The sequence below is a fragment of the Bufo bufo genome, chromosome 5, assembly GCF_905171765.1.
Source record: "Bufo bufo chromosome 5, aBufBuf1.1, whole genome shotgun sequence".
NCBI lineage: Eukaryota > Metazoa > Chordata > Amphibia > Anura > Bufonidae > Bufo > Bufo bufo.
In genome coordinates, this window is record NC_053393.1 from 246,436,395 (window position 1) to 246,457,161 (window position 20,767).

At 43.9% G+C, this 20,767-nt stretch overlaps 1 protein-coding gene across 5 annotated transcripts in view; it reads left to right on the top strand.

The window, feature by feature from the left end:
* The first annotated feature begins 445 nt into the window (after positions 1-445).
* Positions 446-20,767, top strand: part of GOLGA4 (golgin A4) — a 156,564-nt gene continuing 136,242 nt past the window's right edge. For 3 of the 5 annotated variants that reach the window (XM_040433540.1, XM_040433542.1, XM_040433543.1), the window contains exons 1-3: positions 463-735; positions 9,246-9,338; positions 12,529-12,627. In XM_040433540.1, coding sequence (XP_040289474.1) covers positions 661-735; positions 9,246-9,338; positions 12,529-12,627 — 267 coding nt within the window. In that variant the 5' untranslated portion in view covers positions 463-660. Of the gene's footprint in view, positions 736-9,245; positions 9,339-12,528; positions 12,628-20,767 lie in introns of all 5 variants that reach the window. The other 2 variants (XM_040433541.1, XM_040433544.1) reach the window with 2 other exon arrangements.

Here is a 20,767-nt window from a genome sequence, read left to right on the forward strand (position 1 = left end):
CGTTATGGATTCTAAATTCCGTTATGGTCCGTGGTAGCGGAATCCATAACGCGATTCTTCGATAACCAGAACTTTAGACGCTGAACTTAAAACACAAGTTCACTCAACAGTAATAAGCATGCATTAGTCAGCATGTAGGGATCAGCAACCTCCGGTACTCCAGGTGTGGTGAAACTACAGCTCCCAGCATGATCCATTCGCTTCTATGAGAGTCCTGATAACAACCAAGTGTGCATGCTGGGAGTTGTAGTTTTACCACAGATGGAGTCCCTATAGCAAAGGCTGGGCGACTTTGGGCTGCCTCTGTAACTTGCTGTGGAACACAATGGACAGTGACAAGGTGTGCTCGTCAGTGCAACCCTTAGCATAGGGAAGGGGCGCGGTCATGAAAGCTACGACTGTCACATGGATTGTCCCTTCCGGCAGCCCATAGCTCCACGTTGGCCACGCATGCGCAGACGATTATGCACGTTAAGCAGCGGCGGTGTCGGTGACCACCAGGAAGCAGAAGGGCCGAGGACAGTGGGGTAACCTGTACAACAAGTATTGTGTATAGGCAGCAGGGTGTGGAGCTATGTGACCCGTCTGAGTCCCGTCTGGAATCCCTCACTGTGTGCTCTGTGACTTCTCCAGAGTGTAAGCTGCTGCACCCACCACAAGATGTTCAAGAACCTGATGCAGAAGATCTCTGAGGGGCAATCCCCTGTAAGGGGCAACCTCCAGCGCCAAGAACAGGTATGCCAGGGCACCACGTACACTAACTGCACAGCCTGAGTTCTGTCATGTGTCAGTATCCATTCACGCTTCATCAGGATCCAGTTCTACAGCCGCTGACCATACAGTAGGATGTGGAAATCTGGGGTCACAGACCACATTCAGGGGGCAGATTAATGACACTATTAGATCAATGGCAGAAATCTGCATTCCGCCCTCTGATCGCTGCCACAGGTTTGCAGTTGGATGTGCGGTTACTTGTAGGGATTGTGCCAAGTTTGCAGATTATCTCCAATCTACAGGATAGGGGACAAGTAACTGATCGCTGGTGGTCTGACCACCGATCCTGAGAACGGCGGTCCCGTTCCTCCAATCTGATAGCTACTGCACGCACTGCGCTGAACAGTGAAGAACTCATCCAGAAAAGACAACTTCAGAAGTACAAAATCCACAAATAATGCATACGGCATAAATACTCACAATCACTTGCCTTTCACACTGAAAAAATATAAAATGACAGTTTCGCATTTACCCCCAAAAAGTCCAGACCTCACTTATATACACTCCCTGAATGCTGGTTTGGTTCACCCTAATGGATGTGAAGTAAATGGTTACAATGCATTCAGAAAGTCTTCACACCCGTTCACATTTTGTTAGGTTGCAGCCTTGTGCCCCGTCGCTGTGCCCGCTATACCCCATAGTGAGAAAGTGAAAACACGGGGGGAGATTTATCAAACTGGTGTAAAGTAGAACTGGCTCAGTTGTCCAAAGCAACCAATCAGCTTCCAGCTTTCATTTTAGTAGCTGTGAAAAATGAAAGGTGGAATCTGATTGGGCAAGTAAACCAGTTCTAATTTGCACCAGTTTGATAAATCTCCCCCAGAATGTCCAAAACCTTTGCTAATTTATTGAAAAGGAAAAACTAAAATCTTGCACTGACATAATATTCAGACCGTTTACTCAGTACTTTAGAGCTCCTGCACATTGGTGCAGATGTACGCACAAATTTCCATGCGGTTTCTGCAGCATATCCGCACCAAAGTCTGCAATTTCTAATTGTGGTTTTTGGTGCCGATTAGATGCAGTTTTGTCCCAGATCTCGCCCTTCTAAACCTATTTGACTTGCTGCGGATTCGGAGACTTGTATAATCTCATGCACTTTGCTGGTACTGTACTCTGCACGAAATTTTTTTTTTTTTATATATTCCGCAACGTGTGCAGGTGACCATAGCAACGATTCCAGCCTCCGGTCTTCTGGGGTATGATGCTACATGGTTTGCACACCTGGATTTGGGGATTTTCTGCCGTTCTTCTCTGTAGAGCCTCTCGAGCTCTGCCAGGTTGGATGGGGATCATCGGTGGATGGCCATTTTCAGATCTCTTTGATTGGGCTCCAGTCAGGCTGTGGCTGGGCCACTCAAGGATATTCAGAGTTGTCCCTGAGGCCTTGTTTGTATTTCTGTGTCCGTTTAATGTCCTTGCAATATTCAGTACGTGTTTCATCTGCGATGATGTCCGTGGTTTGGTCTGTGTGTCTGTGTTATACCCTCTGCCTGTCATCTGTATTCCATGGACACTGCTCAGCTGAAAGTAGTCAGTGAAACACGGACGCAACACGATGCTATTCGTGTTGTGTCCGTGTGTTTCACAGAACCATAGATTATAATGAATGTGTTTGATTGGCGGACCAAAGTAGTACGTGTGTCTGATTTTATTTTATTTTTTTACTGACCCACTGTCAGTAAAAAAATACTGATATGTGAACAGACACATTCAAATCAATTGGTACGTGTTCTGTCCGTGGAAAATGCGGACAGCACGCGTCGGTGAAAAACTGAAACGTGAACGAGGCCTAAGACACCCCTGTGTTGTCTTGGCTGTGTGCTTTGGGCAATTATCTTGTAAGGTGACCCTTTGCCTCAGTCTGAGGTCCAGAGGTAATGTGGATCAGGTTCTGTACTATTCAGCTTTCCCTCGACTCTGACCAGTCTCCCTGTCCCAGCATGATGCTGCCACTGCCATGCTTCACTGTAGAGATGGTATTGGGCAGTGGCAGGTTTCCTCCAGACATGATGCTTAGAAATGAGTCCGAGAAGTTTAAATCTTGGCTTCATCAGACCAAAGTCTTTTAGGTGATTTTTATTAATTTTTTTTCAAACTTTCATGTGTAAGGGTACTTTCACACTTGCGTTGTTTGATTCCGGCAGGCAATTCTGTTGCCTGAACTGCCTGCCTGATCAGGCAAACTGTATGCAAACGCATGTCATTTTTTCTGACTGATCAGGCATTTTTCAGACTGATCAGGATCCTAATCAGTCAGAAGAATGCATTGCAATACAGGATCTGTTTTTCCGGTGTCATCAGGCAAAACGGAATACCGGATCTGTCAATGTGGCAATTTGAATGCCGAATCCGGCACTAATATATTCCTATGGAAAAAAAAAATGCTGGATCCGGCATTCCGGCAAGTGTTCTCGAATTTTGGACAAAGATAAAATCGTAGCATGCTGCAGTATTATCTCCGTCCTGAAAAGTCAAAAAGACTGAACTGAAGACATCCTGAACGGATTGCTCTCCATTCAGAATGCATGGGGATAAAACTGATCAGTTCTTTTCCGGTACTGAGCCCCTAGGACGGAACTCTATGCCAGAAAAGAAAATGCTAGTGTGAAAGTACCCTAAGGCCCCTTTCACACGGGCGAGTATTCCGCGCGGATGCGATGCGTGAGTTAACGCATTGCACCCGCACTGAATACCGACCCATTCATTTATATGGGGCTGTTCAGATGAGCGGTGATTTTCAATCGTCACTTATGCGTTGCGTGAAAATCGCAGCAAGCTCCTCTTTGTGCGTTTTTCACGTAACGCAGGCCCCATAGAAATGAATGGGGTTGCGTGAAAATCGCAAGCATCCGCAAGCAAGTGCGGATGCGGTGCGATTTTCACGCACGGTTGCTAGGAGACGATCGGGATGGAGACCCGATCATTATTATTTTCCCTTATAACATGGTTATAAGGGAAAATAATAGCATTCTGAATACAGAATGCATAGTAAAATAGGGCTGGAGGGGTTAAAAAAAAAAAAAATTTAACTCACCTAATTAGTCCACTTGATTGCGCAGCCGGCATCTCCTTCTGTCTCCTTTGTTGAATAGGACCTGTGGTGAGCATTAAGTACAGTTACAGGACCTTTGATGACGTCACTCCAGTCATCACATGGTACGTCACATGATCTTTTACCATGGTGATGGATCATTTGATGACCGGAGTGACATCATCAAAGGTCCTGTAACGGTATTTAATGCTCACCACAGGTCCTATTCAACAAAGGAGACAGAAGGAGATGCCGGCTGCGCAATCAAGTGGACTAATTAGGTGAGTTAAATTATTTTTTATTTATTTTTTAACCCCTCCAGCGCTATTTTACTATGCATTCTGTATTCAGAATGCTATTATTTTCCCTTATAACCATGTTATAAGGGAAAATAATACAATCTACAGAACACCGATCCCAAGCCCGAACTTCTGTGAAGAAGTTCGGGTTTGGGTACCAAACATGCGCGATTTTTCTCACGCGCGTGCAAAACGCATTACAATGTTTTGCATTCGTGCTGAAAAATCGCGGGTGTTCCCGCAACGCACCCGCACATTTTCCCGCAACACCCGTGTGAAAGGGGCCTAAGTTGTTCCAAATGACTTCCATTTAAGAAATTTGAAGGCCTCTGTGCTCTTGGGAACTTAGAGTACAGTAGACTTCTTTTTTTTTTGCACCGTTCTCCAGATCTGTGCCTCCATGCAATCCTATCTCTGAGCTGTACAGGCAGTTCTTTCCTCCTCATGGCTTGGTTTTTGCTCTGATATGCATTGTCAGCTGCGAAACCTTAGACTGGATGTGTCTTTCCAAATCATTTCCAACAATTCAGTGTACCACAGGTGGTCTCCAGTCAAAGTGTAGAAACATCTCAAAGATGAAGAAGAGAAATGTCAGGCGTCCAGAGCTAAATGTCAAGTGTCATAGTAAGGGCTCATACACACGAACGTATATTCTTTCCGTGTACGTTCTGGTTTTATTGCGGACCGTATATGGAACCATTCATTTCAATGGGTCCGCAAAAAAAAAAAAAAAAAGTTACTCCGTATGAATCTGTTTCCATATGTCCGTATTTCCGTTCCGCCAAAAAATAGAACATGTCCTATTATTGTCTGCATTACCGACAAGGATAGTACTGTTTTATCAGGGGCCAGCTGCTCCGTTCCACAAAATACGGAATGCACACGGACGTCATCTGTTTTTTTTTGCGGACTGCAAAATACATACGGTCGTGTGCATGAGGCCTAAAGGGTCTGAATACTTATGTCCCTGTGAAATTTCAGTTTTTCCTTTTTTATAAATTTGCAAAAATGTCTAAAATTCTGTTTTCACTTTATCGTTATGGGGTATTGAGTGCACAAGGCCGCAACAATGCAAATGTGAACACAATTTGAAAGACTTTCTAAATGCATTGCACATGCAGATTTGCCACGGATTTCACCATATGCATTTGAAAAGTCCATGGCGGTTTTTGCAATGGTTCCACAGTAAAAACCACACCCAAAACCTAATGTATTACATGTTTTTTTTGCTGTAGGCGAGATCTGCATCATAAGTTGACATGCTACAGTTTGTAACTCTGCACCACAGGGCACTTTACTCTATCATTTTGAATAAGATTTCTTAAATCCCATCCACTTTGCTGGAGCTGTACAACACTGCAGATTTGCCGACAGATCCACAGCTAATCAGTCATGCACACAAACTTTTTTTTATGTTTACGTTACGTTTTTTTCTGTATACGGTACCATTCATTTCAATGGGTCCGCAAAATAAACGGAATGTACTCCGTATGCATTCCGTTTCCGTTTTTCCGTTCCGTTCAAAGATAGAACATGTCCTAATATTGTCCGCATAATGGACAAGGATAGTAATGTTCTATCAGAGGCCGGATGTCATCCGTATTTTTTGCGCATCGCAAAACACTGAAAAAGCCAAATGGGCGTGTGCAATAGGTCATACTCTGCGGGTGTTTCCCCGCAAAATCCAGATGTAACTTCACACTGTATCCACCCCCGTGTGGACATACCCACAAGCCAAAGAACATTGCAACCATTTCGTGACTGTATGGAAAATTTACACAAGTTTTCACTGTCTGCTGAAATGACGTTCAGTCATGCTGCATTTTTTCGCTCATTCATAATTTTGGATATGACATAATTGGCCACTCTTCACAGGCACATTGTGAAATGGTGTCTCTTGATCGTCTGTATCGAATATGTACAGGTAGATTTTTTTTTTCAGACATGTCTATTAAGTTCAACTATATATGGGAAGAGGATGTGGATGAAAGGAACAGGGAGATAAGTCAAGTGGCGATCAGACTGGTTCAGCATTTAGAGTGGTTTACAATGCATCTTTGTAAAGTTTAAACCTCTTCACGACATCAGCCGTACATCTACGTGCCATAGCCGCCGGGTGCCTGCTGCTTCATACAGCGGATTCCCGCGGCCAATGTCCGTGATCGGCAGTAATGCCGATTGCGGACACTTAACCCCTCAGAAACCGTGGTCACATCTGACCACGGCATCTGAGAGGGCTAAAGCCTAGAAGCGCGTGCTTCCAGCGCAGGAACGTTTTACCCGGCGGAGATCGGGAAAAGTGTTCTATACTTGCAGTGAGCCTAAGCTTGTACTAGGCTTCCCAGCTCATTACTTGTATATTACCATTCAGGCCAGCAGGTGGCAGCGCTAAATTGTAATATAACGTTTTCTGTATAGAATAATAGAGCAAATTCCATTATTCTTTACAAATTTCAATCTGATTACATAATCTGGGACATAGAAAAAGTAATAAAATAAATAAATTTAAAAAGAAATATATAAAAACTCAAATCACCCCCTTTCCCCAAAAAAAAAAATAACATCATGGGCATTGCCGTGTGCAAAAAACACCCATGCTATTAAAATATAAAAAAAATGATCCCCCACGGTGAATGGCGTAACAGAAAAAAAATTGCCTATTTGTCATTTTTTCATCACTTTACTTCCTCCAAAACAATGTAATAAAAAATGATAAAAAATTCATACACACCCCAAAATGGTATTAGCAAAAACTACAGCTCTCACACATCTCCATAGACATAACTTTTTTTTTTTCATCATTAACATGCAAGAAAAACTATACAAAGTGGGGTATTGCTGTAATCGTACTAACCTGGAGAATGAAGAGCACAAGTTGGTTATACCGCTTAGTGAATGCTGTAAAAATAAAACACACTCCCAATTCCACCCCATTTGGAATTTCTTTCCAGCTTCCTCCTACATTGTATGCCATATTAAATACTCTCATATGGCTATGTGAACTGAAAAATAAAAAAGTTATGGCTCCGGGAAGGCAGGGAGCAAAACCTGAAAATCGCTGCATCGGGAAGGGGTTAAAGGCTCCAGATAAAGATGACCTATCCTTAGGATAGGTCATGAATATTAGATTGGTGGGGTTCATCTTCCAGCACGCCCACCAATCAGCTGTTTCCTGCATCCACTTTGAATGGAGTCAGAAGAAGAGTACTGTGCAAAGTGAAGTGGTTTACATGAAGGGGAGCTGAACTTCGGGAACCCGACAGCCTCATCATTTTCCGGCCCCCCGTTCAAAGTGTCGATTCCAGCGGCTGGTCACTGGGCCGCTTTCACATAGTCAGTGATTGCACCCAGGACAGGGAGTGGAGGCTACACAGATAAGGTATAATGGAAGGATCAGTGACCAAACCCTGAACAGACCCTAGCACGTTCTGTGTCGCTCATGTAAAAGAGGTCTTACACTAGGATTCTGTTCATAAGTGATCAGCTGTTGAGGTGACTATCACCATCAGAGGAACAGAAAAACAAAAACAAAAAAAAAACTGTGTTTTAACATTTTGCATCAGTTTTAGCCTGTTCCGTCTGAAATACGTTATTTTAGACAAAAGTAAATAAATATATACTTTGTGTAGGACTCTTGTTTTTCCCATTGAAAATAATGGATCTCATACGGAAATGGCTAAAACTGAGCATAACGGATGGTTAAAATACAGGGTCTGTTTTTTTTTTTTGTTTACTGGTGTCTTTCTGTTCTTCGGATGGATCAGAAGAACGGAAAACTAAACGGTGATGTCAACCCTACATATGGCCTTTTTTACACGTATTTTGCATCAGTATTTGTAAGCCAAAACCAGCAGTGGAACCTACAGAGAAAAGGTATAATAGAAATATTTGTGCGTCTTCTGTTTTGGACCCACTCCTGGTTTTGGCTTATTAAGGCCTCTTGCACAATACTGTATGTATTTTGCGGTCCGCAAAAAACGGATCCGCAAAAAATACAGATGACGTCCGTGTGCATTCCGTATTTTGCGAAACGGAACAGCTAGCCCCTAAAAGAACAGTACTATCTTTGTCCGGTATGCAGACAATAATAGGACAAGTTCTATCTTTTAGCGGAATGGATATGCGGAAACGGAATGAACACTGAGTACCTTCCATTATTTTTGCGTACCCATTGAAATGAATGGTTCCGCATATGGTCCGCAAAAAAACGGAACAGACACGGAAAGAAAATAAGTTTGTGTGCAAGAGGCCTAATACTGATGCAAAAGTATTGAACAAATACTGACCATGTGAAAGAGGCCTAAGGGCTCATGCACATGAACGTATTTTCTTTCCGTGTCTGCTCCGTTTTTTTTTTTTTTTTGCGGAGCGTATGCGGAACCATTTATTTCAATGGGTCCGCAAAAATAATGGAAGGTACTCTGTGTTCATTCCGTTTCCGCATATCCGTTCCGCTAAAAGATAGAACTTGTCCTATTATTGTCCGCATTACGAACAAGGATAGTACTGTTCTATAAGGGGCCAGCTGTTCCGTTCCGCAAAATATGGAATGCACACAGACGTCATCCGGACTTTTTTTGTGGACTGCAAAATACATACGGTCGTGTGCATGAGCGCTAAGGGTCCTTTTTACATGGTATTTGGGCTGATTATCGGGGAAGAGTGTTTGTAGAAGTGCTTGGTCCTGATAACTGACCTGTGCCGGCGATCACCCAACGAATGATCAGATGCTCATTTATTGGGTGATGGTGTTGTTGAGCCGTAACCAAAAATGATTGTTTCTGTGCAGCAGATTGTGCGGTCTAAATAGGGGTCTCTTTGGGGATTGTCCCCGTACAGCAGAAGTGATTGCTGCACGATCAGGCAATTATCAGGAAGTCTGGTCACTGCGTAGGACCGCCCACATGACTCCTAAACACGGAAAGAGCACAGAATCTTTTCCCATAAATCTGCTCAGCTTCTCCTGTTCTAGAACATGCTGCTTGCAGGTTGTACTGCATGTTCTTGGTGACAGGGTCACTTTAACTACTTTACAAACCTATTTTTAAAAATGGTATCCACATGAGAGCATTGGGGAGAAGAAATGCAAATTATGAAGTACATGAAATCCTAATGATTTTCCATTTTTAATTGTATAGGGGCAATCAAGAGTGTCACCAACTGGGAAGCGGAGCCGTACATCCTCCGTGACAGACCAGCAGGAGGACAGCGCGGCTACACCAGACAAAGAGGTCCGTTCATAATCTGTTATTTTTTGCAGCTTTAAATCGTAACTAAACTTTCATACTTTCTTTCAAAATGTTCTCAGTGGCCTAAAAATTTTTTTTGTAATGCATTTTATCCATTGATTTTATTGTCTTAAAGGGGTTATCCGGGCTTTTAATACTGATGACCTATCCTCAGAACACCCGGCACCCCCACCGATCAGCTGTATGAGGAGACAGCGTGCGCAGTATGCATGTGCCGTCTCTCTTCCTGCTGCCGCTTTGTCTATGGAAAAGCAGCAGCCGATAGGAAGAGAGAAGGGAGACGGCATGTGCGCACTGTCTCCTCATACAGCTGATCGGCAGGGGTGCTGGCTGGGTGTCGGACACCCACCAATTTGATATTGATGACCTATCCTAATGATCAGTCATCAATATTAAAAGCTCTGAGAATCCCTTTAATACCAAAATAAAGTTCCAGGCTGTGTATAGCGCTTTTCACTGTTCCGCATACAACATCTGCGCTGTGTGCAATGTACGAATTTCACAGTTGTACAGAAATAGGCGCCCACGTTGTGAACGCTGTAAAGACAGAAAATTTAATTCCTAGCTCCAGTATTACCACTTTTTCAGTCACTTTGCTTTCTCACATAATTAAAGGGGTTGTGTCACGATGCATATTCCACATTTTTCAAACCAGCACCTGGATCTGAATATTTTTGTAATTGCATATAATTAAAAATTTAGTATAGTCAGTGAGGCATTCAATAAAATATATCAGTATAGCCCCCCCCTCCTGTTTGTTCTTTTCCTTATTTTTTAACTGTCTCAATGAGCTGGTCGAGCACGCTCAGTTTAAATCTTCAACTGCCAACAGCCCTATGTCCTACTAGAAGCTGTGGCAGTTACAGGGAGAGAGCTGCAGCAGAAAGGACACACACCCTGAGCTGCCTGCTGAAGATAATCTAGCAGAGCAATTGGAGCGGTATATTCAGTGTGAGGAGCCCGGGCACATGGGGGACTTCTTTTAGTCTTTGATAACCCCTTTAACCTCTTGCGTACATGGCCAATTTTAGTTATTTCCTCCTAAGCTTCCAAGAACCATAGCTTTTTGAAATTATCTATTCACATAGCTATATGAGAGATTATTTTTCAAGGAACAAGTTGTATTTCCTAATGGTGCCATTTAATTAACCACATCTTTTATTGGAAAACAAGAAAAATAATAATTTGTGGGGTTAAATTAGAAAAAAGGCATTCAATGTGTGCTAAAAATGACATGGTTTCCTTATCCTGTATGTCAGTATGATTATGGCGATACCAAATTTTTATACCTTATTTTTCGGATTATAAGATACATCGGACTATAAGACGCACCTAGGATTTGGAGGAGGAATATAAGAAAAAATATATTTTCTATCAGACTCCCATTCTTCATCAGACCTCTGATTAGGCCCCCAAATCAGACCCCCCCCAAGCTCCATCAGACCCCCCCTGCCAGCCTTCATTAGCCTCAGATCAGCACCTCCACCCCATCAGACTCAGATCAGACCCCCAATTAGACACTATCAGCCTCCTATCAGACCTAGATTGGACCCCCAATCAGCCTTAGATCGGACCCTCCAGCTGCCATCAGCCCTCAGATCGGACCCTCCAGCTGCCATCAGCCCTCAGATCGGACCCTCCAGCTGCCATCAGCCCTCAGATCGGACCCTCCAGCTGCCATCAGCCCTCAGATCGGACCCTCCAGCTGCCATCAGCCCTCAGATCGGACCCTCCAGCTGCCATCAGCCCTCAGATCGGACCCTCCAGCTGCCATCAGCCCTCAGATCGGACCCTCCAGCTGCCATCAGCCCTCAGATCGGACCCTCCAGCTGCCATCAGCCCTCAGATCGGACCCTTCAGCTGCCATCAGCCCTCAGATCGGACCCTCCAGCTGCCATCAGCCCTCAGATCGGACTCTCCAGCTGCCATCAGCCCTCAGATCGGACCCTCCAGCTGCCATCAGCCCTCAGATCGGACCCTCCAGCTGCCATCAGCCCTCAGATCGGACCCTCCAGCTGCCATCAGCCCTCAGATCGGACCCTCCAGCTGCCATCAGCCCTCAGATCGGACCCTCCAGCCGCCATCAGCCAGCCCTCAGATCGGACCCTCCAGCCGCCATCAGCCAGCCCTCAGATCGGACCCTCCAGCCGCCATCAGCCAGCCCTCAGATCGGACCCTCCAGCCGCCATCAGCCAGCCCTCAGATCGGACCCTCCAGCCGCCATCAGCCAGCCCTCAGATCGGACCCTCCAGCCGCCATCAGCCAGCCCTCAGATCGGACCCTCCAGCCGCCATCAGCCAGCCCTCAGATCGGACCCTCCAGCCGCCATCAGCCAGCCCTCAGATCGGACCCTCCAGCCGCCATCAGCCAGCCCTCAGATCGGACCCTCCAGCCGCCATCAGCCAGCCCTCAGATCGGACCCTCCAGCCGCCATCAGCCAGCCCTCAGATCGGACCCTCCAGCCGCCATCAGCCAGCCCTCAGATCGGACCCTCCAGCCGCCATCAGCCAGCCCTCAGATCGGACAAAAATAAAAAAAAAATACTTACCTTGCTTGTTCCAGATGGTGCTGCAGATCCAGGGGACACTGCTCCATCACTTCTTCCGGGGTTCCCCCTGACACCCTCAGGTCATAGTGAGCGCCTATGTTCACAGTGGGACCAGGGAGAAGACCAGTGCTGCCCTAATGGAATCAGCTTTCGGACCAAAGGATGCACTATCACTTTTCCCCCATTTTTTGGGGCACAAAATGTGTCTTATAGTCTGAAAAATACGTACTACTTAAAAAAACAAACATTTCAACGTTTTTTTTTCTTAGCATTACCAAATTCTGACGACCATAACTTTTTTTTTTTTATTTCGGAGCTGTACATAAATGTATTGCTAAGCCACCTATTATTCTTTTTGATTGTGATTTTTTTTTTTTTTTTACTATATTTTGTATATCCTGAAAGGAGAAGCTGTCAGCTAGAGAAGTTTGGGGGACAGTTAATACCCACTATGGCCTGACTAACTTGCATGTTTGGTTTGGTGAACATGCACATTAACCCCCACGGAGGCGGTGGGGTTATGTAAATGTACTTTAAAACCTATGTAAAGTATGAAATATCATGTGAAAGAAAACGTTTCTTCTGATTATCTGTCTCCTCATTCCATTGTGTTGTGTGGCACAGCTGCTGGCCGGGATGATAGCAGAGCCTGCTTTACTCTCTGAATACACTATTTTTGCTCTGGACCACACCAAACGGTCCAGACCCCTGAGTGGCAGTGTGGTGAGTCCACCCGTTCCTTTCAGGAAGTGGAATTACTCTAGATCTGCTTCTAGACCCCTCCAGTAGTAATTATGTGTCTATTTGTATTAGTAACCTGCACTAAATAGTGTTTTTTGTGTGCTTCTATGTGGGTTTTTAATATAACAGATTAACTTCTTTCTGCGTTAATAAATAGGCAAAAGCTTGACCATCATTCTTTGTGGACCAGGCCGAAGCGCCATAATTGCCCATTGCTTCTCACTCCTTAACCAGCAGGATTAACAGTCCGAACTGATGTAAACTGATTTGCTCATGCACCTAGCGGCATAATGGCCTTGTGCATAACCCAAATAGTTTGTCTAAAGGACTTGATAGATTCTCATGATTCAATCTGAAAGCTATTTTTGCAACAAATGTTCTTGACCTCCAAAGGCAGAAATCAATTTAATTCCTCACTAGACATACAGGAATCCTTGTCAATAGGTAATTTTATTTTATTTTTCAGCATTGTTCAATTTTTGAGTATGTCTTAAATATCGTTGGGTGATCCTGTGCGGTCTCTATGGCAGTTTACCACACATAAAGAGTAAAGACATGTACAATACCGGAATTATGTGAAGTTTAGTAGAATATCTTATATGCTGCCTTCCTGATGGCATTACATTATATTATTGCTTATTTCAGCCCTGTGTCACTCCATTGATAGCCTCCAGTGCCGCACGCTTCTCCTGCCGTTCCCCACCTCTGGATAATGATTGACAGTTTATTTTCATGTTTCAATAGAAAATAAGACTGTCAATCATGGTCCAGAAGCTGGGGAAGTGATGCCAGATTCATCTCTCTTGCAGCACTGGTGTGCGCTACGCCCTTTGGCAGGTTACTGAATTCCATCAGAGCAAAATCGGCAGATCGGTGGGTCTATCACTATACTATGCTGCCGTCAGTGAGGGTAGTTAACCAGTTGCCTTTGAGTCCTGCCGCATATTATTCTTACTATGTACTGTAGTTGAAGGTACACATTAAGCATACTTATTGTGATGATTTTATCTCTTCCGTCTGTTTACTCTGATATACTAGTAGCAGCATAGTTCCCTGCTAGCAGCTTTGTGCTCCTTAGTGGCCCTCTACAGTCTTATAGTGACTGAAATGTCCATAGACTCAATAGGAAAACATTTAAAACAATATCTTAATTATTTTTCTAATAATAGAAAATATTAATTGTATATTGTATACGAAACGATAATATACATTCAGTTGTGAATCATATAGGTTAGGCTACTTTCACACTAGCGTTTTTTGTGGATCCGTCATGTATCTGCAAAAACGCTTCCGTTACAATAATACAACCGTCTGCATCCGTCATTAAGGGATCCGGTTGTATTATGTCTTCTACAGGGAGTGCAGAATTATTAGGCAAGTTGTATTTTTGAGGATTAATTTTATTATTGAACAACAACCATGTTCTCAATGAACCCAAAAAACTCATTAATATCAAAGCTGAATATTTTTGGAAGTAGTTTTTAGTTTGTTTTTAGTTTTAGCTATTTTAGGGGGATATCTGTGTGTGCAGGTGACTATTACTGTGCATAATTATTAGGCAACTTAACAAAAAACAAATATATACCCATTTCAATTATTTATTTTTACCAGTGAAACCAATATAACATCTCAACCTTCACAAATATACATTTCTGACATTCAAAAACAAAACAAAAACAAATCAGTGACCAATATAGCCACCTTTCTTTGCAAGGACACTCAAAAGCCTGCCATCCATGGATTCTGTCAGTGTTTTGATCTGTTCACCATCAACATTGCGTGCAGCAGCAACCACAGCCTCCCAGACACTGTTCAGAGAGGTGTACTGTTTTCCCTCCTTGTAAATCTCACATTTGATGATGGACCACAGGTTCTCAATGGGGTTCAGATCAGGTGAACAAGGAGGCCATGTCATTAGATTTTCTTCTTTTATACCCTTTCTTGCCAGCCACGCTGTGGAGTACTTGGACGCGTGTGATGGAGCATTGTCCTGCATGAAAATCATGTTTTTCTTGAAGGATGCAGACTTCTTCCTGTACCACTGCTTGAAGAAGGTGTCTTCCAGAAACTGGCAGTAGGACTGGGAGTTGAGCTTGACTCCATCCTCAACCCGAAAAGGCCCCACAAGCTCATCTTTGATGATACCAGCCCAAACCAGTACTCCACCTCCACCTTGCTGGCGTCTGAGTCGGACTGGAGCTCTCTGCCCTTTACCAATCCAGCCACGGGCCCATCCATCTGGCCCATCAAGACTCACTCTCATTTTATCAGTCCATAAAACCTTAGAAAAATCAGTCTTGAGATATTTCTTGGCCCAGTCTTGACGTTTCAGCTTGTGTGTCTTGTTCAGTGGTGGTCGTCTTTCAGCCTTTCTTACCTTGGCCATGTCTCTGAGTATTGCACACCTTGAGCTTTTGGGCACTCCAGTGATGTTGCAGCTCTGAAATATGGCCAAACTGGTGGCAAGTGGCATCTTGGCAGCTGCACGCTTGACTTTTCTCAGTTCATGGGCAGTTATTTTGTGCCTTGGTTTTTCCACACGCTTCTTGCGACCCTGTTGACTATTTTGAATGAAACGCTTGATTGTTCGATGATCACGCTTCAGAAGCTTTGCAATTTTAAGAGTGCTGCATCCCTCTGCAAGATATCTCACTATTTTTGACTTTTCTGAGCCTGTCAAGTCCTTCTTTTGACCCATTTTGCCAAAGGAAAGGAAGTTGCCTAATAATTATGCACACCTAATATAGGGTGTTGATGTCATTAGACCACACCCCTTCTCATTACAGAGATGCACATCACCTAATATGCTTAATTGGTAGTAGGCTTTCGAGCCTATACAGCTTGGAGTAAGACAACATGCATAAAGAGGATGATGTGGTCAAAATACTCATTTGCCTAATAATTCTGCACTCCCTTTATAGCCATGACGGATCCGTCTTGAACACCATTGAAAGTCAATGGAGGACGGATCAGTTTTCTATTGTGCCAGATTGTGTCAGAGAAAACGGATCCGTCCCCATTGACTTGCATTGTGTGCCAGGACGGATCTGTTTGGCTCTGCTTCGTCAGGCGGACAGCAAAATGCTTCAGGCAGCATTTTGGTGTCCGCCTCCAGAGCGGAATGGAGACGGAACGGAGGCAAACTGATGCAATCTGATGCAAACTGATGCATTAGGGCAAAACTGATCAGTTTTGGACCACTTGTAAGAGCCCTGAACAGATCTCACAAACGGAAAGCCAAAACGCTAGTGTGAAAGCAGCATAAGATAGATCTAGTTCAAGGATATGGACACTTTTGCACTGAATTTTTATTGTTCAGTTTTTTCATACACGCAAAATTAAGCAACTTTCTAAATAGTCTTCATTTAAATTTTTCTTCTTCTGTGTGTTAGTCCTTCACTTAGCTGGTAGTACTGCTGAATCTGACATCATTTTTGCCAGATCACTGCACCTGTTTCTAGTCTCCCTTCTCTGTGTTCCATATAGCAGCAGGGGGAGAGGTTGTACACGGCAGATCAGAGTGTGAAAAGCAGGTAATACTCCAAGGAGGTCAGCTCACGTAGGACATACAAGGCAGTCTGCAGGAGGAGAATTATATAGGCCAGTAGTGGTACTCGGAGCCCTCTCTGTGGGCACCCACACCCTGGAAAAAGTCTATGGTGTACCAATATGCCTTAGACTTTCCTTGCTATTCAGCGCAGGGCGCACTATGAACGGCAGAGGCAGCGCTCTGAATGTAGGCAGGCTGTTATAGCTAAATGATAAAGTACATGGAAGATATACTATATTGGACTGTAGTATGCAGGTTAAATTACCATGTTGCCACTTTGCGATAAATAAGTGGGTTTTGGGTTGCAGTTTGGGCACTCGGTCTGTAAAAGTTTTGCCACCACTGATATAGGTAATGTACAAATGTAGAGAGAAAGCAGAGCACCCACTGCAAACTCTGCAGAGGGAAGGGAATCATACGCTTCTTAACATCAATAACTGTTAGCATAAAGGAGAAGAGTTCTCTTATGAGCTGAAGAAACGGAAATCAGTCAAGGAATTAAGGGAGTGTTCCAGTAGGTACAAGTTATGCCCTATCCCCCACCGATCTGACACACCCCAACAAGTTTGCACAGTTGGCAGATGTCCGTTCAGGGAGAGCACTGCTGCTGCCAGACACTTCCTCTGCCAGTCAGGGGAATGTCGGCTCCAGTAAGCAGGGGACCAGGAGAGCAGGGCAGGCCAGGCCAGACAGGTGCTGGTAGTGGGAGACTCAATTATTAGGGGTACAGATAGGGCAATCTGTCACAAAGACCGGGATCGTCGAACGGTGTGTTGTCTTCCTGATGATAGAGTTCCACACATCGCGGATCGGGTTCACAGATTACTGGGAGGGGCTGGAGAAGATCCAGCAGTCATGGTCCATATCGGAACCAATGACCAAGTTAGAGGTAGGTGGAGCGTCCTTAAAAACATTTTTAGGGATTTAGGTCAAAAGCTTAGGGCAAGGACCTCAAAGGTAGTATTCTCCGAAATACTACCGGTACCACAAGCCACACAAGAAAGGCAGCGGGAGATTAGGGAGGTTAACAAGTAGCTCAAGAACTGGTGTAGGAGGGGGGAGTTTGGGTTGCTGGAGAAATGGACCGACTTCTCTGTTGTCTACAGGCTCTATCGTAGGGATGGGCTGCACCTCAATAGGGAAGGTGAAGCTGTGTTGGGGGAGAAGATGGCTAGAAGTTTGGAGGAGTGTTTTAAACTAGGGACTGGGGGGGAGGGTTATTACGTTATAGGATGGGAAGATAGAGACCGGGGCAAGGTAATGGGACTGGGGGAGAAATGGAAGGAGAGACTAGAACAGCTCAGAAGGAAAAGTGTAGGGTACGAAATATACATAAACCTCTTAAATGTATGTATACTAATGCCAGAAGCCTGACTAATAAAACTAGGGAGCTGGAATTAGTGATGTGTGAGGAGGACTATGACATAGTGGGAATAACTGAGACATTGCTGGATGATAGCTATGACTGGGCAGTTAATGTACAAGGTTACAGTCTGTTTAGAACGGATCGTCAAAACCGGAGAGGGGGAGGGGTCTGCCTTTATGTAAAGTCCTGTCTAAAGCCCACAGTCCGAGAAGATATAAGTGAGGCACATGAATATGTGGAGTCACTGTGGGTAGAAATACATGGAGGCAAAAACAATAATAAATTACTAATAGAAGTTTAAAGAGGACCTTTCACCGATTATTACACTATGAACTAACTATACAGACATGTAGAGCGGCGACCGGGGATCTCACTGCACTTACTATTATCCCCGGGCGCCGCTCCGTTCTGCCTCTATGCCCTCCGGTATCTCCGCTCACTAAGTTATAGTAGGCGGAGATTCCAGTCACTAAGTTATGGTAGGCGGAGCCTGCCCTTGTTCTGCTCTAGCGCTGGCCAATCGCAGCGCAGAGCTCACAGCCTGGGAGGTTATTTTCTCCCAGGCTGTGAGCTCTGCGCTGCGATTGGCCAGCACTACAGAAGAACAAGGGCAGACTCCGCCTACCATAACTTAGGGAACGGAGATACCGGAGGACATAGCAGGAGAACGGAGCGGCGCCCGGGGATAATAGTAAGTGCAGTGAGATCCCCGGGCGCCGCTCTACATGTCTGTATAGTTAGTTCATAGTGTAATAATCGGTGAAAGGTCCTCTTTAATATAAACCACCTAATATACCAGAGTCCACAGAAAACCTGCTACTAATCGAGATAGACGAGGCGGCAAATCATAATGAGGTGGTTATTATGGGGGACTACAACTACCCAGATATAGACTGGGAAACTGAAACTTGTATATCTCATAAAGGAAACAGGTTCTTGGCAATAACCAAAGACAATTACCTCTCCCAACTGGTTCAGGACCCGACTAGAGGGACGGCCATGCTGCACTTAGTATTAACCAATAAACCTGACAGAACAACAGATGTGCAGGTTATGGGACACCTGGGAAATAATGACCAAAAAGTTATAACCTTCCAATTATCATTCGAAAGAGTTTTTCTTCAGGGAGGAACATAAAGGCCAAACTTCAAAAAAGCTAAATTTAGCCAAGGCCTAGTTAACTGGGACCAAGTCCTCAAAAATAAAAATACAGCCACAAAATGGGATATTTTTAAAAGCATCCTAAAATCTAATTGTGAGAGGTACATACCTTATGGGAATAAAAGGTTAAGGAACAAGAAAAAACCAATGTGGATAAATAGAACAGTAAAGAAAGCAATAAATGACAAAAAGAAAGCATTCAAATCACTAAAACAGGAGGGTAGCGAGGAAGCACTGAAAAACTATAAGGAAAAAAAATAGAATATGTAAAAATCAAATAAAAGCAGCCAGACTAGAGACCGAGAGATGAATTGCCGAAGAGAGCAAAACTAACCCTAAAATGTTTTTGATTTATATAAATGGTAAAAAGTATAAATCTGAAGGTGTCGGCCCTCTACAGAGTAATGAGGGGGGAGTTGCAGAGAGCGATGAGGAGAAAGCAAAGCTATTAAATTTTTTTTTTCTCTTTGTATTCACTGAAGAAAATAAACTGTCAGATGAAATGCAGAATTTAAGTTAATTCCCCATTAAAATTTCCCTGTCTGACCCAGGAAGAAGTACAGCGGCATCTTAAAAAGAATAAAATAGACAAATCGCCTGGTTCAGATGGCATACACCCCCGTATCCTAAGAGAATTAAGTAATATCATAGCTAGACCCTTATTTCTGATATTTACAGACTCTATACTGACAGGGAATGTCCCACAGGATTGGCACATAGCAAATGTAGTGCCAATATTTAAAGAGTCCGAAAACCGAGCCCGGAAACTATAGGCCGGTAAGTTTAAAACCTGTTGTGGGTAAACTTTTTGAAGGTTTTCTAAGAGATACTATCTTGGAGTACATCAATGAAAATAAGCAAATAACGCCATATCAGCATGGCTTCATGAGGGATCGGTCATGCCAAACTAATTTAATCAGTTTCTATGAGGAGGTAAGTTCTAGACTTGACAGCAGCGAATCAATGGATGTCGTATATCTGGACTTCTCCAAAGCATTTGAAACTACCACATAAAAGGTTAGTATATAAAATGAGAATGCTCGGACTGAGAGAAAATGTCTCTATGTGGATAAGTAACTGGCTCAGTATATCTTCAATATATTTATTAATGATCTTGTAGAAGGCTTGCACAGTAAAATATCAATTTTTGCACATGACACTAAACTGTGCAAAGTAATTAACACAGAAGAGGACACTATACAGCTACAGATGGATCTGGATAGATTAGAGGCTTGGACAGAGAAGTGGCAGACGAGGTTTAACACTGACAAATGTAAGGTTATGCACATGGGAAGGAGTAATGCAGGTCACCCGTACATACTAAATGGTAAAACACTGGGTAACACTGATATGGAAAAGGACCTAGGAATTTTAGTGAACAGCAAATTAAGCTGTAGAAACCAGTGTCAGGCGGCTGCTGCCAAGGCCAATAAGATAATGGGTTGCATCAAAAGGGGCATAGATGGCCATGATGAGAACATAGTCCTGCCACTTTACAAATCACTAGTCAGACCACACATGGAGTACTGTGTACAATTATGGGCTCCTGTGAACAAGGCAGACATAGCAGACCTGGAGAGGGTACAGAGGAGGGCAACTAAAGTAATAACTGGATTGGGGGAACTACAGTACTCTGAAAGATTATCAAAATTAGGGTTATTCACTTTAGAAAAAAGACGACTGAGGGGAGATCTAATTACTATGTATAAATATATCAGGGGTCAGTACAGAGATCTCTCCCATCATCTATTTATCCCCAGGACTGTGACGAGGGGACATCCTCTGCGTCTGGAGGAAAGAAGGTTTGTACACAAACATAGAAAAGGATTCTTTACGGTAAGCAGTGAGACTATGGAACTCTCTGCCTGAGGAGGTGGTGATGGTGAGTTCACTAAAGGAATTCAAGAGGGGCCTGGATGTATTTCGGGTGTGTAATAATATTACAGGCTATAGCTACTAGAGAGGGGTCGTTGATCCAGGGAATTATTCTGATTGGAGTTGGGAAGGAATTTTTTTCCCCTTAAGTGGGGAAAATTGGCTTCTAC